The sequence below is a fragment of the Nomascus leucogenys genome, chromosome 15, assembly GCF_006542625.1.
Source record: "Nomascus leucogenys isolate Asia chromosome 15, Asia_NLE_v1, whole genome shotgun sequence".
NCBI classification, from domain to species: domain Eukaryota; kingdom Metazoa; phylum Chordata; class Mammalia; order Primates; family Hylobatidae; genus Nomascus; species Nomascus leucogenys.
Window position 1 is genome coordinate 24710581 of NC_044395.1, and position 16827 is coordinate 24727407.

The 16827-nt window shown below is 37.8% G+C and overlaps 1 protein-coding gene across 1 annotated transcript in view; it reads right to left on the minus strand.

The window, feature by feature from the left end:
• Nucleotides 1–547: 547 nt before the first annotated feature.
• Nucleotides 548–16827, minus strand: part of ZC3H12C (zinc finger CCCH-type containing 12C) — a 78421-nt gene continuing 62141 nt past the window's right edge. The window contains exons 4-6 of the mRNA XM_030828629.1: nt 12918–13152; nt 8989–9095; nt 548–8016 (exon numbers count right to left, since the gene is read on the minus strand). Coding sequence (XP_030684489.1) covers nt 6620–8016; nt 8989–9095; nt 12918–13152 — 1739 coding nt within the window. The 3' untranslated portion in view covers nt 548–6619. The remainder of the gene's footprint in view (nt 8017–8988; nt 9096–12917; nt 13153–16827) is intronic.

A 16827-nucleotide genomic window follows, 5' to 3' on the forward strand; every position in this document is an offset into this window, starting at 1 on the left:
TCAGGGCTCAAAGTTTTGTGCATCCTAGTAAATACCACTACACCAATATGAGTCTTTTTGATGCATTTTTTTTTTGAGACGGAATCTCGCTCTGTCACCCAGGCTGGAGTGCAGTGGCGCAATCTTGGCTCACTGCAACCTTCTCCTGCCTCAGCCTCCCGAGTAGCTGGGATTACAGGCATGCGCCATGAAGCCCAGCTAATTTTTTTTGTTTAATTTTTAGTAGAGATGGGGTTTCGCCATGTTGGCCAGGCTGGTCTCGAACTTTTGACCTCAAGTGATCTGCCCGCCTTGGCCTCCCAAAGTGTTGGGATTACAGGTGTGAGCCACTGCGCCCGGCCTTTTCAATACAGTTTAAATCAACTGGCAGCCCTCATAATCAGAAAAGAGGACGTCCATGCCATCTAGCATTATCTTACAAACTCCCTGGACGAGGTCCCTACCAACAATACTCTTAGCCAGACACCTGATGATATTTCAAAAGCACTGGGAACCAACACTATAATGACAGGTTCAGGAAAAAAAAACACTCTCATCATGCCTTAAGTTATGTCTAGTTGTCTTTGACATTTAATTTCAATTTTCATAGGAATTAATCATGGCTCTAACATTTACATTGATACTGACCATGTGTTTATCTTACACAATGCTCATAATGTTAGCCACTGAATGCAGGCAAACTAGAGAAGTATGATGCTTTTATTTATTTAGCATCTATGGTGCCATATGAGATCAATTTCTTCATTAAAGAAAAACAAACCAGCATAAGAAAAACGAATTAAAAAAATTTTTCTCTCAGTGGCAGAATCACATAGCTGTTTTGATACAGATTTCCAGTAGGTCTAAAATACTGCTTTGGGAATTGTAAAGATTCCATTACAGAAATACACAGAACAGAGGATAAATACAATCACATTAGTTTATCAGATGGTTGCACTAAACATCCTTTGTCTTACTTTTCCTTTAAGAAAAGTTCGCAGGATCAAATAAAAAATTCTACTAGCAGCATACGACTCTGGTTTGGGAGGAAAAAACCCTGAAAGGAAAAGATAAAATCAATAACCTGGTACACTTGCAGTGAAATGCTTTGTCTCTGCAGAAGTTTGCACGTTTGTGATGAATATTTCACATAAGGTAAGAAATTTATAATTTCAAAAAAACTTAAGAAATTTGAACACATATTCTTCACAAAAACGAACGATTGCTTTTCAATGCCTTTTTCCCTTGGAACATAAGCTGCTTTAAGAAAGGTGGCAAAAGCTTTAATGAACAACATTTTGTTATTCATCTAAAATACTTGGACAGAAAATTGGCAAATTTGGTACATGGTTCAAGAAGTAAAACGTTACGGATTTTATAAAACTAAGTTAAAACATGCACATTTTCTACTGCCAAATGGCCAATACCTTAAATTGTCTTTAAATCTAAAAGACTAAGGATCTTCGGGGAAAAGCCACTTCTAATACATAACAGTAACACTGCAACAAGAGTAATAAGTAAGTTAACAGAAAGTGTTAAGGAAAAACGAAGTAACCACTTAAAAAACAATAAACATTGTTAAAACCTAGAGTTGCATTCCCATTTTAAAAGAAAGTTTAACTATTTAAGTGGATAATGATGTTCATGCTGTTTAAATGTTCTTATGAAAATGATCATTGATGCAACACCCGGTATAAAGCACTGTGAATGAACATGCTCAGCAGCGTGTACTTCCAATGAATTCAAAATTCATATGATCATATGAAGAACATCATTCACCAAGGACAGTCCCAAGGCATCTAAAAATCCTAAAGATCTGGACAAAGTAGAGATACATTTTATTTCTTATAAAGAGTTACATTGTAACATGCCACTCACATTACAGCTACAATTATACTAGTCACAATTTTTAATCTTACAGAATAAAGCTATAGCATGTGAAATTACAATATATTTATCTTCTTTAAAATCATTTTTAAAGAATGGCAGATATGTCATTTATTAGAAGCCAAAACCAACAGAAAAATATAACTGGTAAATGCAGCCAAACTGTATTTGTGGCTAATGAAATGCTGCAACAGACTTTTTTTGGTCCATGAGACTTTTAAAAAACAAAAGGTTGGTAAGGGATTCCCATTTATCAATAGAAATGAGAAGTTCATGAAAAAAATTCAATACATATTAAAACATTTTAACAGAGTGCTTTTTTTGTGGCTAAACACAAGAAATATCTCTAATAAATAATGGGTGTAAACAGGTAAAAAAACTCGAATTAAGATGCTTTAATATGAATGTCTAACAATCCTCTTTTGAAGGACATCAAAAACCACCAGATTTTCTTTTAATGTCAAGTGAAATGCAATTATGATTTCTTCTATTAACATATACTAGGATTTACTGCTTGAGATCAGCAAACTATGGGCCACAGGCCCAATCTGACCGGCTTCCCGTTTCTGTAAATAAAGTTTTATTGGAACACAGCCACACTCATTTACATGCTATCTGTGGCTGTTCTTACGCTATAAAGGCAGAGATGAGTAGTTTTTACAACGGCATTTGAAGTCCATATGATTCCTGTATTATTTACTATCTGATCCTTTACAGAAAAAGTCAACCCCTGCCCTAGGGGGCTAAGATAGTGTATGTTTCTTTACTTTTATTAACACTCTGTTTTCTCTTATTCTAATGCATGTGTGTAATCCATCTCTTTTTAATACCTCATTTTATTTGTTGTTGTATACCTTGGAAACTTAACCGTTAGCTGAATTACCATCTTTAATATGTTTGGAACATAAGCATATGTCCAGCCAGAATCTGTTTGATTTCAGGTCACGTGGGAATTCTCCAGGAGTTAGATGACAATAAAATGGGTGCACTACACACCAACAGAATGGCCAGAAAACTGTACATCTTATTTTATATTGAATAAGGAAGTTGGAGAGCAAAAAGAATAATGAAAACCAAAGATACTTTAAAGTAAATACCATTGTAAATCAGAGGGAAAATAGCTTGAGAGTTTTCAAAACACACACACACACACACACACACACACACCCAGAGCCATCCTCCCACCTGTCACAAACTAAGAGCTATAACATAAGCAAAGTATATTTGTTTTATAAATATATTACTGTCTATATACATATAGATACATCCATAAGACATGTTAAATTATTTGTATAATCAATACTACTTTAAGTTTTTTGTGTATTTTAAAATTACACATTCTATTAAAAATATCAAAATAATTCTTTTAAAATACCAAGAATAAAACCAGTGAAGAACTGCTTTCCATCCAAGTGGTTCTAAATCTTATCATTGGCCATCCAGACCCCAGACTTGGTCGTTCACCACTCAAAGAAACATAGTTTAAAGTTAGCCATCAGAAGCACTCCCCCCAACCCCCATTTTTTAATACCTCATAACAAATACATATTTGTGTATATAGATATATATAAAATACTCCAGTTATATTACATATTCTCATAAATGAATTTTCATAAAAACACAAAGTTCAAGTTTCCACCAGTATCAAATATATTATACTGGTGTGCATTTCTTCCAAATGTGTAGCTCAATGACAAACTCTTATCAGGATATATAGAGAGATCATAAAAACAAGACTGAAAACGTTTGTATCCCATGCAAGAAAGGAGGAAATACTAAGGGCCAGTATTTGGCCACCTGGGTACTATTCCCTCTGGACTAAGACACAGAGACAACAGACTGGCTAATTACTGTGTAAAGTACAGTCAACTGTCAATTATTCAGGGGCAAAATACTCCAGTCTGAATCCTTTTTTTTTTCGATCTGTTGACTATTTCTGGCAATTTCACTTATTAACACATCTCTCTGGTTATTTATTAGCAAGTCTGGTAAAAGATTTGGTTAGAGAGAAAGTTTTGGCTAAAATGAAGGCTTGTGATCAGCTATGGATTTAATTTAATGATGGACTCCTTTGACTTACTGCTTTAGATAAGTAAGAATTGGCTATACCTAAAGTCTGCCAATTATCTCATTCTACAGCTCTGAACGCAACATTGGTGCTTCAAAAAAAGGGGACAAATTGTCCTCTTCACATAAGAAAACTGCTATTTTTAAACTCATAATTAATGACACTGAAGGATTTAGTGTGGGTAGTTCAGAGCTATTCACTTCAGTAGAGGTGAAGCTGGCTACACTATTTTCCCATAATTTAAAATCCATGAGGCAATGACAAATAGTCAGCTAATAACACAAGAAGGTCAAATTCAAAGTGTCACACACATCTCACTTAAGATCTCATTTAAATAAATGTAGTCAAGTTTGGCAAATGTTCAAATAATTAAAATGGTAAAATGAACAAAATGGAAGCAAAACCTACATGTATAATTTAAAAGAGATTTCATACTAAAAAAAGTCTCAGAATATGACTAAAATAAAAGATATTACACATTTGTAACCCTGTTTTTGGCACTGAGTTAGCCTCTACATTTAAACTTGCTTTATAGTGACCAACCAAATCAAGGAGAACAATTTCACATGTGAGTAGGGTTGCTTTCAGACAGACACCACTCAGAATGGGTTGTGTGGCCTCATCCATATTATTTCTGGGTACAGATGAGTGCCACACTCATTTCAAACACAACAGCAATAATTGTGTAGAATACCACTTTCCTGAATTAAGTTTGCTGAACACGGTTCAGATTATTGGTTATGTCAATATGCACAATGCCTTTTAGAAGCATTTACTATATACCCAAATCCTACTTCGTGCAACACACAGTGTCACACAAGTAGTGAAAATGTTATCCTAGTCAAAGGTGCTTGGACATTATTTTCAGGCAGCATTTTACCTTTATTTTAAGTTCACACTAGGTAAGTTTTAGGAGAAAGAAAATGCCAATAAATTTATGTAATGTGTTTTAATATATAAAACTAAGACAGACACTTTTATTTATCTAAATTGTTATTTTTATTTTCTAACCTATTCTAGACCTCAATTTTACTTTAAAAATTTGTATTTAAATAAGGGATAAAATGTTGCCCAAAAGTCTAATCATAGTTTACGTACTTGTGTTTTAACTAGATCTACAAATCAAAATAGTTCTTATAGTTAAAAAGATACAATTTGTATCAACAGTAAAAGGTACTTTCTGGTTTTTCAGGGCTTCACTTCAAACTGTAGCATGTAGAATAATCAGAATAGCCAGGGCATCTAAGCAGACTACAGAAAAAGATCTGAATGCGTCTGTTACATGAAGTACAATTCAAAACCCGGACGCAACAGTCAAGTGATGTCAATCACACAACTGTCTGCCACTGACTGCAAAATCTATCTTCTACTCTGCAGAAATGTATTCGCCGCTAGCAAAACCCATGACTTTGAAACCAGAAATATCCCTTACTAATACTAGAACAGACCTTAGTCTGTATCTAAAACTACACTATTTGTGGCAAGAGTCTGGCCTTAATAATATAACAGGCCCCCCAAGAAAACTACCTTCAGGAAAATGGAAAATATACAATATCTTACAAAAATTTTAAGTTACCATTTACAACTCCTCCATCACCATTTCTATAGTGCAGTTATCAAGAAATGTTGCATATCCTCAACACATAAACCCACCTCAGGCCAGCCTTGATAAATAGCAGGAAAGCTAGAGTATGTTAAATATAAAAGTTGCATTGTGAATAATTAGATTCATTAAAAACAGGCAAGTGCTGTGAAAGGGTTATTTTATCCAGTATTGTTGTGCCCCAAAACAAAAAGACAGACATATTAAAAATACAGGTTAATGGAAATCTAGGAATTCAATTCCACTTCTACTGTCAAGAAGCACATCATAGCTGGATAACAAAGCTCTAACCTGTAACAGTTACAGCTTTTGCCTTATTCATTTTTAAAAAATGGAAATATTTTTCCATTGATTGCATCTGCTTTCTTTTAAATTGACCGTATTAAATTAACTAATTTCTTAACAGAAAAAAAATCCAAACAAAAATAACACATCGAAAAGTGCCATATTGTAAATCATTCTAATATATATATACTGTAACCCATTTCAACATAAAACTGGTAACTTACATTTCGTTTAAAATATAAAATCAGTGCTGTAGTATATCTTTGTTTCTATAAATAATGATTATAGCACAAAGAAGCCCACTTTCCCCAAATAAAAATAACTTAAAAAGCTGTAAAAGAGTCTAACTAAGCTTGGCTCGAAAAAACAGTTTGCTAGGTCTAGTCAAATGTCCCACATTCTGAAGGTATTGTAATTGCTTGCAATTGATAGACAAACACCAAGTTAATAAAACACAAAACAAGGATAAAAAGTGCTGCATATAAACCCCTGATGCACCAAAGATTAATATCAAAGATCACAGATACATCTATTAAATCAAACTGGAAAAATTTCCAGCCAAGGATATAGCTTTAAAAAGGAAATGTTAAAAAAAAAAAGTTTAAATGTAAAGCAATCCCGTGATACTTCCACCATGTGGGGCTATACATACAGATTCCATGATACAGTATTTCACATAAATGGATACTATATAACCTCCTTGCTGAGAAGGAGATCACATGTGCTATTGTAGCAAACCTCCCTCAGCATTTGAGCTGAACAAAAAACTACTAAACACCACAAAGATGCATCATCTTTCAATAACCCAGCTGGGATTTCTCCACTAAAATGGCTGCGGCGAGCTGCTGGGCGTCTGTCATGTGAGGATTCCTTTTCATGACAATTCTCACAAGGTCAGGTGGGAAGATGTTGCACAAATTGATATAAATCTTTTCTCGGTTGTCTTGATACCTCGGGGGATCTTGCGGCATTCCACAGTATGGGATCCGCCAGGCTGGCTCCTGCTGCTCAGGGAGGCTCTGGAAAGTGAACTGCTCATAACACGGCTGTGTGGAGTTATCGGGCAAGGAATAAGTCTGCCGGTACCCATAGGCGTCGATCCCATAACCTGGCCTCTCCCAGCTTCCCAGGCCTTCCTGGCGGGAATAAGGCTTTCTTTGTCGTGAAGGAGAACTGTCATAAAGTCGAGAGTCAGAGATGCTGTCTATTCTCGTGGCCACCAAGGACCTCCCTAGGTGTGGTGCCTTAGAGTGTGCTGAACTTGGAGGAGAGGGGTAGTCGCCAGGACAGCTGGTCCGGGCGCCCACAGCGGAGTGCTGCAGGTGCAGAGCCAAGTGCGGAAGAGGAGGCTTGTGATGGAACTTTGGTTCTTCGTGACTGTAACTTTGCCCTCTGGTTAAGGGGTCGTGGAAATTCTGCAGGAACGGTTGAGGATTAAGGCGGCTGTGAGGGTGCATGTGTTGACACTTCAAATTCTCCTCTAGCTGTGGGTCGGGCGAGCTGACATAGGACTGGTCATTGTAACCCACGTAGGAGTCACTGCTCCCACAGCTCATGCTCCCTTCACTGCTGCAGTCAGAAGCTACGGAACTTATTCTATAATCTGTGTCTAAGGAGAAACGCCTTTCAGGGCTTCGTGGGCCTGAGAGACTCAGATTTGAGTATGCATTCAACATGGAATAATATCCGATGTCGACAGGTGAGTCACATTTTGGATACTGTTCATAAGGCATTGGCGTTCCATGATTTTTGGTTGCCATCATCATTGAAGGATATTGACCCTGTGGTCTTTGATCCTGAGGTGGGAAATGAACTCCAGATGGAAGGCCATTGCTTAAAGATGTAGTGCTTTGGGCTTTTGCAGTAGAAGTAGCTGGGATGCTAACTAAGGAAGGTACAGACCTGGTTTCCAATTTGTTTTTGGTGGGAAGCTTTTCTTCTAGGTCTTGGTAGACTTGAGTCCTTATGCTTGGATCTGATTGCCTCTTTGGAGCACCTCGTTTGACATCAGAAGTGCTATCAGCCTTGGTGCTACAAGGAACACTGTTGCTTTTCACCAGTCCTCCTTCGTTTGCAGTTTTGGCTGCCGTATTTCTAGACATGGCACGGAGTTCATCAGCCACTGACCGCTGTGGCTGACTGCCCCTTTCGGGATGGTAATATTTGCACTTGTGTCCATAGGTACACTTCTTTCCTAAGAAGAGTAAAATTAATTAGGCAAAGGAGCATACCATCAGATCCTGAAAACTCAGTTTGGCCCTATGATTTTAACTTGTAGAAGAGACAACAATAGAAATGGGAGCTGTGCTAAGTGTCACCCTGTTCTTTACTCTTGAGAAATGTCACTTCTCAGTCTTCTCATTTCTTTACTATCAAGAACAGGAGGAACTTGGCCGAATGAGTAATAATCACCTCCAGAACTTTTTTTTTTTTTTTTTTTTTTTTTTGAGACAGGGCCTTGCTCTGTCACCCAGGTGGAGGGCAGTGGTGTGATCTCAGCTCACTGCAACCTCTGCCTCCCGGGTTGAAGCAATTCTTATGCCTTGGCCATCTGAGTAACTGGGATTACAGGCGTGCGCTACCACGCCTGGTGAATTTTTTTGCATTTTAAGTAGAGACAGGGTTTCTCCATGTTAGCCAGGCTGGTCTCAACTCCTGGCCTCATGTGATCTGCCCACCTTGGCCTCCCAAACTACTGGGATTACAGATTTGAGCCACTGCACCCAGCCACCTCCAGAACTTTTGGCTAATACCTCCGTGTCCTCAACTCCTACCTGCCCCTTCTCTTCCAGTAGGACTTTATAATTAGGTAGGAAATTCTGTTTTGAAGAGCACAGTGTACTACTGTAGGGCGATAGAACCATGCTCATCTGATTTGTATCTAGATGAAAAAACTCCAAATTTTTCTTCACTTCAAAACTAACTTCATGTAGAATTAACAGTGTTTTTTGAACCATGTTTTAATATAAGGAAATGCATTTGTATTGAATCCAAACAGGTAAAAATAATTCTTTTTCATGGCTAAGACGTTTTCTGAAATTTAATTGGAATCCAAAGAACTGCATATTATGCCATCCAAAATTTTAAGTGTTTATTTTTGTTAACAAAAGTTTAATAATATATTGTGTTCTAAAGGCATATACCCAATATTCATAAAGCAAGTTACCATATGGACAAGGCTGCTTTTTGTGTTCAGGAACAATAGGTTTCTTCCTCAGAAAATTATCCAGACTGGGGCCATGTCTGCCAAGAGGGTCATCAGGGGGCATGAACCTGTCATGGAGATAATAAAAAAATGATACCTAAGTAGGAGGCTGATAATTTAATTCTAAAAAGAGTACAAAGATTTGTTCCCTCTATAAGGAATTTTTTTTGCAATTTTAATCCAAGTGTTTTGATTCCATGTTTACAGAGTAAAAAAGAAATCAGTAAATGAAGTTCTCATTTCTTAAAATTGAACTGTTTCGAGCTGAAATTGTATTTGTTTTAATTCAAGTAAGTTTTGAGTTGAGCATGTCCTATTAATTCTTCCTTCCTCTCAGTCTTGGGATTTTGTATGGGTTTTAGAAAACGATTTCAGTGACCCTTTAGGAGAGTTTTATCAACATACACCTCATGAAGTGGATTGCTGCAGGTGGGGTGAGGTGGAGCACCTGAGAAGAAGGGAGGGGGCTAGAACACAATGGGAAGGTACGAACTTACCAAACGCTGGTTAGTACCAGGCACTTTACACACTACCTCACTACCCCATGGCATCCTAACCATGATCCCACGAAGTATTAGCTCTATTTTACAGATATGTAAACTTTTCTAATTTAGGTTTAGATAAATTAAGTGATTTTTATCCAATGTTGCATGGCACAGTCAAGATTCAATTTTATCTAACTCCAATCTATTCTCTTCCCCTATTTGAATGCGCTTCTCAGTTGAGATAGAAAAAAATGCTAAGGAAATAAACCTACTATTTTGGATGGACTAAGAAAGAAGAGAAGGATTTATGGCATGAATAATGAAAAGAAGTTATGCTTGAAGAATTCTGCTATTCATTATATCACCATTTGAATTTAAACCCAAGTATTTACCTATAAAATGTGAATAATGGGAATAATGTATGAATCCTTATAGGAGTGTCAACATGGCTGAGTAGTAACACTTAGCAACCACAGTGTTTATTATTATAAAACAATATGGTAACATTACATGTTACAAAACAAGATAAAGTCACTCAATCCCACAATCTTAATACAATTACTTTCTAGGTCTGTGTTAGATTTAAGTCATTTTCATTGTGCACACATCATTTTACATGGTTTTAATCAAGCACAAATATAATTTTACACTTTGTCTTTTTAACATAAAAAAACTTTCCCATGTTTCTTAATAGCCTTCATAATAATTCTTTTTTTCTTTTTGACACAGAGTTTCGCTGTTTTACCCAGGCTGGAGTGAAGTGGTACCATCTTGGCTCACTGCAACCTCCACCCTGCTGGGGTTCAAACAATTCTCCTACCTCAGCCTCCCAAGTAGCTGGAATTACAGGCGCCTACCACTATGCCCAGCTAATTTTTTTTTTGGATTTTTAGTAGAGACGGGGTTTCGCCATGTTGGCCAGGCTGGTCTCAAACTCCTGGTCTCAGATGATGCACCTGCCTTGGCCTCCCAAAGTGCTAGGATTACAGGCAGGAGCCACCACACCTGGCATAATTCTTTTTTTCACAATAACTCTGAAGAGCTGAATAATATTCCAGTAGGAGATGTATCATAATTTGATTGATTTCTCTATTGTACATTTAGTTGCCTTTGAATTCTTGCAATTATAAATAATACAGAAATGAACACATATGGTCTTTATTTATTCCTCATTATATATTCCAAGAAATGAGATTTGTGGGTTGACGGAACACAATATTCTTGAGGCTTCTGTGAACCTCTGCCAAATAACGTATCAGTGCCTCTTCAAAGGCTCAAGGCATACACGAAATTATTTTTGTGAATTAAATGAGAAAATATATTCTTTTTAGATTCATTTGCATTTTTAATTAGCACAAGAGGTGGACTTTTTCTACATATTTATAAATATATTTACTTCTCATGAGACATGCTTGATGTCATTTGTTCATTCATCAACTTTTAGACTCTGATCATGACCAGAGTCTTACATTAGTATAAGAACTTTAAAAATGCAGGTACAGTCACGCACTGCATAACATCTTGGTCAACAATGGACTGCATATATGACGGTAGAGCTGAAAAGTTGCTGGTAACGTAATAGCACAATGCATTACACATGTGTTTGTAATCCATGCAACATTGGATAAAAATCACTTAATTTATCTAAACCTAATCATGCTGATGCTGGTACAAAGCTACTGTGCCCCCAGTCGTATAAAAGTGTAGCACATACTATTATGGACTGTGCATAATACTTGATAAACCACGATGTCACTGGCTGTGGGTGATGGCTCATGCCTGTAATCCCAGCACTTTGGGAGGCCAAGGCAGACAGACCACTTGAGGCCAGGAGTTTGAGACCAGCCTGGCCAACATTGTGAAACCTCGTCTCTGCTAAAAAGAAAACGAAAATTAGCCAGGTGTGATGGGGCGTGCCTGTAATTCCAGCTAGTCAGGAGGTTGACGAATGAGAATTGCCTGAACCTGGGAGGCGAAGGTTGCAGTGAGCTGAGGTGGCGCCACTGCACTCCAGCCTGGGTGACAGTGCACGACTCCGTCTCAAAAAACAAAAAACCAAAGAAAACAAAAAAATCCCCAACTATGTTACTGGTTTATATAGTTACTACATTACACTTTTTGTTTTTATTTTAGAGTGTATTCCTTCTACTTCTAAAATAATGTTAACTGTAAAACAGCTTCATGCAGTTCATTCAGGAAGTATTTCAAAAGGCATCGTTACCATAGGAGATGACAGCTCCATGCATAGTACTGCCCCTGGAGACTTTCCAGGGGAACAATATGTGGGGGTGGAGGACAGTGATTTTGATGATCCTGACCCTGTGTAGGCCTAGGATAATGTGTTTGTGTCTTAGTTTTTAACAAATGCTTAAAAAAGAAAGAAAAAAATAAAAATAGAAAAGAGCTTATAGAATAAGGATATAAAGAAAGAAAATGTTTTTGTACAGTTGTACAATGTTTTAAGCTAAGTGTTATTACAAAAGAGAAAAAAGTTTTAAAAACTAAGAAGTTTATATATTAATAGTAAAAAAGTTATAAGCCAAGGTTAATATATTATTGAAAAAAGAAAAGTATTTTTTGATAAATTTGGCACAGCCTAAGTATACAGTGTTTATAAAGCCTCTAGTGGTTTACAGTAATGTCCTAGCCCTTCACATTCACTCACCATTCATTCACTGACTCACTCACAACTTCCCGTCCTGCAAGCCCCATTCATGGTAAGTGCCCTACAGAGACGTACCATTTAGAAATCTTTTATACCATATTTTATGGTATATATACCTCTTCAGCGTTTAGGTATGTTTAGATATACAAACATATCGTACCATTGTATTACGTTGCCTACAGTATTTAGTACAGTAGCACGCTATACAAGTTGGTAGCCTGGGAGCAACAGCCTGTATGTATCACATTGCCTAGGTGTGTAGTAGGCTGTTCCAGCTAGGTTTGTGTAAGTACACTGTATGATGTTCACACCCACAGTGAAATCACCTGAGGATGAATTTCTCAGAACGTATCCCTGTTGTTAAGCCAAGCATGGCTTATTTAGTAAGCTATCAATGCTCTAAACTGATTTTAAAAGGTAGTCCTTTGAGGGTGAAGATGGGAATTCCCCCTGTGTCTGTTTCCTCAGGTTTTCCAGACAGAGTCTTAGAAGACTTCCTCTGCCTCAGGTGTTCTATGAGTGACTTACAGGGAAAGGTGGGGCCTGCCACTCACACCGGGCCCCCTCCAGCAATGATTCTGCAGTTTTCCTGACTCCCACTGAGGAACAGTGGAGAGATCGGTTGTTAGAAACCTGTGTGAGGTCTGGACAGTGGCAAAAAGAGAATTCTGTAGCAGCTGCCAGGGATAGTTATATTTTCACAGAAGCATTATCACTGGCAAGTAAATGGTTTTACTTACTTGTCATTGACAAATGAATACATTAATAATCGTTCATCTATGAACTTCTTCCATTCTGGTTTCTCATTAGCCAAATCCCTGTAGTTATCATTGGACACAATGATACCGTCCGACTCAAAAGCCAGCTTCACGATGAACCTGTCGTCATAGCACACCACTCTCCTCCCCTGGACTCGCCGGGATGGCGTGAACACCAGGATTTTCTCCTTCTCTAATTTACGTAAAATTTCCTGATCTGCAAGAATAATGACAGTAGGATTGCAGAAAGTAAATACACAGATAACACACATGGCAACTTTCATACAATGTGAAACTCTAAAACATAAGCTGTATATATGTAATCCTTTAATTAGCGATTATGATTTACTTTGTAGATACAGCGTCATTTCCAACTCTCAATAGTATTTTTTCCTTCAGGAATTTTAATAATCAAGACTTTGAAACTAGTTAAAAAATATGAACAGTGTAAAATTGAAACATGACTGGGCAAATTCTGACCGTCATTATGTGAAGCTTTTGCTTAAGAGCTGGAGCCATCAGCACGACCACTATGGACACAGCTTCTTCCACGTTCCCACTTGAATGCCATTCTAATAAAGCAGCTGTATGTTGTGTGGGGTTCAGGTGTGAGCAATACATTTTTTTCCTCCTAAGTTTGTTTGCATATTTTGTAGTTATTTTCTTCTAACTAGTGGGAGAGTATGAAAGGAAGTAGAAGTTGTCGAGGTAGAAAAGGGAAAAATCTTTAAATGCAGAAAGTTCAAAGACAGAGGAGGCAGTGAGGTCACAAGTGTTGTTATAAACATGGCTACAGTATGCTCCATGACCTTTCTGTGAGACATGGTAACGAATGCCAGCATTCTTGTGGGGTCAGACTGAGTAAAAGATAAGAAGACATTATGTGGAGAAGACATATGTTGATTAGAAAAGGCCAGGTAGAGATATGCTCATTTTGTCTGTGGTTGGCATATTCTTTTTTTGTGTGTGTGTGACTGAGTCTTGCTCTATCGCCCAGGCTGGAGTGCAGTGGTGTGATCTTGCTCACTGCAACCTCCGCCTCCCCAGTTCAAGTGATTCTTGTGCCTCAGCCTTCTGAGTAGCTGGGATTACAGGCACCTGTCACCACGCCTGGCTAATTTTTGTATTTTTAGTAGAGACAGGGTTTCACCATGTTGGCCAGGCTGTTCTTGAACTCCTGACCTCAGGTGATCCACCTGCCTCAGCCTCCCAAAGTGCTGGGATTATAGGAGTGAGCCACCGTGCCCGGCTGGTTGGCATACTCTTATAGCACTTTGTAACTCTATTGACTTGTTTTGTGATTTAAAAAAGGGTACTAGAGTTCATATGTTAATCAATGATAAAAATTCTCTTTCAACCATCCTTTCCTTCTACTTTTGCTCCTCTGTCCCCCATTTTCCCACCGTTGTAAGTTCTGGCACAGAGTGCAGGGCACAAACCTAAAGATGTCATGATTTTTTTTTTTTTAAAAGCTCACTACTTCTCAATGCTTATTAACTGGACTTACTAAGTTTTTTTCAATCCATCTCTGCAACAGATGATTACTACATACCTTCCTGGTATTGTGCTAGGTATAACAGCCATCAAGATTAAAAATGGCCTCTCCAAAGGAGCCTCAGTCTGACTGCACTGGACAAACACATAAGCCAGGTAAGCAAGGGTTGTAATTGCCACAGCAGAAGTGTGAGCTGGGTACAGATGGAAGAGTGACACGCGTCAGCTCTAATCCTGGCATACAGATTGATGATGCTCCTGACAGATGAATTCATTAAGACCAGACATTTGGGAGGCTGAGGCAGGCAGATTGCTTGAGCTCAGGAGTTCAAGCCCACCCTGGCCAACATAGCAAAATCCTGTCTTTACAAAAAGTACAATAATTAGATGAGTGTGATGGTGCACACCTGTAATCCCAGCTACCTAGGAAGCTGAGGCAGGAGAATTGCTTGAACCCTGGGAAATGAAGGTTGCAGTGAGCCGAGATCACGCCACTGCTCTCCAGCCTGGGCAACAGAGCAAGACTCTGTCTTAAAAAAAAAAAAAAAGACCAGACCTTTGTATGAGTGGAAGAAATGCAGGCATCAGCAAATCATGGACAAATCTCAGGTTCTGCCACTTTCCACATCAGACAATAACAATCTTGTTGAGCCTGTTTCTTCATGTTGTTAAATGCAGTTGATAGACTATGAGAAGTACAGAGTTAACTTGCGGCAAAGCAACTAGCACAGTGCCTGGCAAGCTCTCAATAAACACCGTGCTCTTCAACTTAATTTTGTTCAATAGATGTAACTGCCGATCTGGTTTTTTTTTTTTTTTTTTGAGACGGAGTCTTTCTCCGTCACCCAGGCTGGAGTGCACTGGTGCGATCTCAGCTCACTGCAACCTCCACCTCCCAGGTTCAAGCGATTCTTCTGCCTCAGACTCCCGAGTAGCTGGGACTACAAGCGCGCCACCATGCCCAGCTAATTTTTGTAATTTTAGTAGAGACAGGGTTTCACCGTATTGGCCAGGGTGGTCTCGAACTCCTGACCTCGTGATCCACCTGCCTGAGCCTCCCAAAGTGCTGGGATTACAGGTGTGAGCCACTGTGCCTGGCTTACTGTTGATCTCTTTTAGAAATGACAGAATACCAATGCAAAATCAAGTGCCCCGTCTCAATTATAGGAGTTGTCATATTATAGTTTTGTGTATTAACCTGATAAGCATTTTGAGGGCAGGTGCCATGAGTCATTTATCTTTGTATCCATCAGCATCCAGCCCATGAGGCACACCAGTAGGTGTTCAATGACTGTCTGTGGAATGAATGAGTTACTTAAACCTATATACTCTGAAGTCTTTCAGTTCTTTCATCGTCTTATGTTCATGAGTAATCTATGATACTTTATTATTTGTGAGGATGTCTACTCATCTATGCCATGTCTTGATCCTCACCAAAGTGAGTTGTAGATTAAGTTCGGTGGCCTCACAGTCATCATGTTGCTTAATTTGCATTTCTTTAATTGTTAATGAGGTTAGGACATTAATTAGGATGACAAATAACCCTGACATAATATGGGTTCAGTAAAACTAGTAAGTTAACTGAATTTCTAGTTCTTAGCACAGCACTTGATACATAGCTAGTGCTTGTTAAATATTTGATAAATGAATGGAAGATTGGCAAAAGTGCTAATCGGAATGTATGATGCTGACGACTTAAAAATATTTCTTATCAAGTGTCTTTTTTGGTGCAGTGAAAGAGTACTGGGCCACTCAATTTACCAGGTATTATCTGGTTGTGGGTTTTAGCCAAGAGAATTATTACCCTGGGGTTATAATACCTAAAAGCCTCTGACATTAGTTTGGCATTTTACAAAGCAATCTGCATACTGATGTGTTCCAGGGACTGGCATGCTGGTATTTTTAAAACTAAACTTAGACACACTTACACAGTGTACTACCATTTTCTCTTCTTCTCTTCATGTTCAAGAAGCTTTAAAGTCATTTACATGCTTAAATATTGTTTTTCTTTTTTTTAGTTTACTTTATCCCTTCCCCCATTATCAAAATATTGTTAAGTTCCCTGTAGAAAATTAGAAAGGTATGGACAAGTACTAAGAAGCAGGGAGAAGTAAAAACCTCACAAAGTTGCAACTAAGAGGCAATTACTCTTAACAGTTTGGTATATTTCCTGCTCATCATTTTCTGTGTATTTTGTTCTTTCCATTGTTGATATATGTGTGTGTATATATATATATATATATGTATATAGATATATATGTATATATGTATATAGATATATATGTATATATGTATATAGATATATATGTATATATGTATATAGATATATATGTATATATGTATATAGATATATATGTATATATATGTATATATGTATATAGATATATGTATATATATG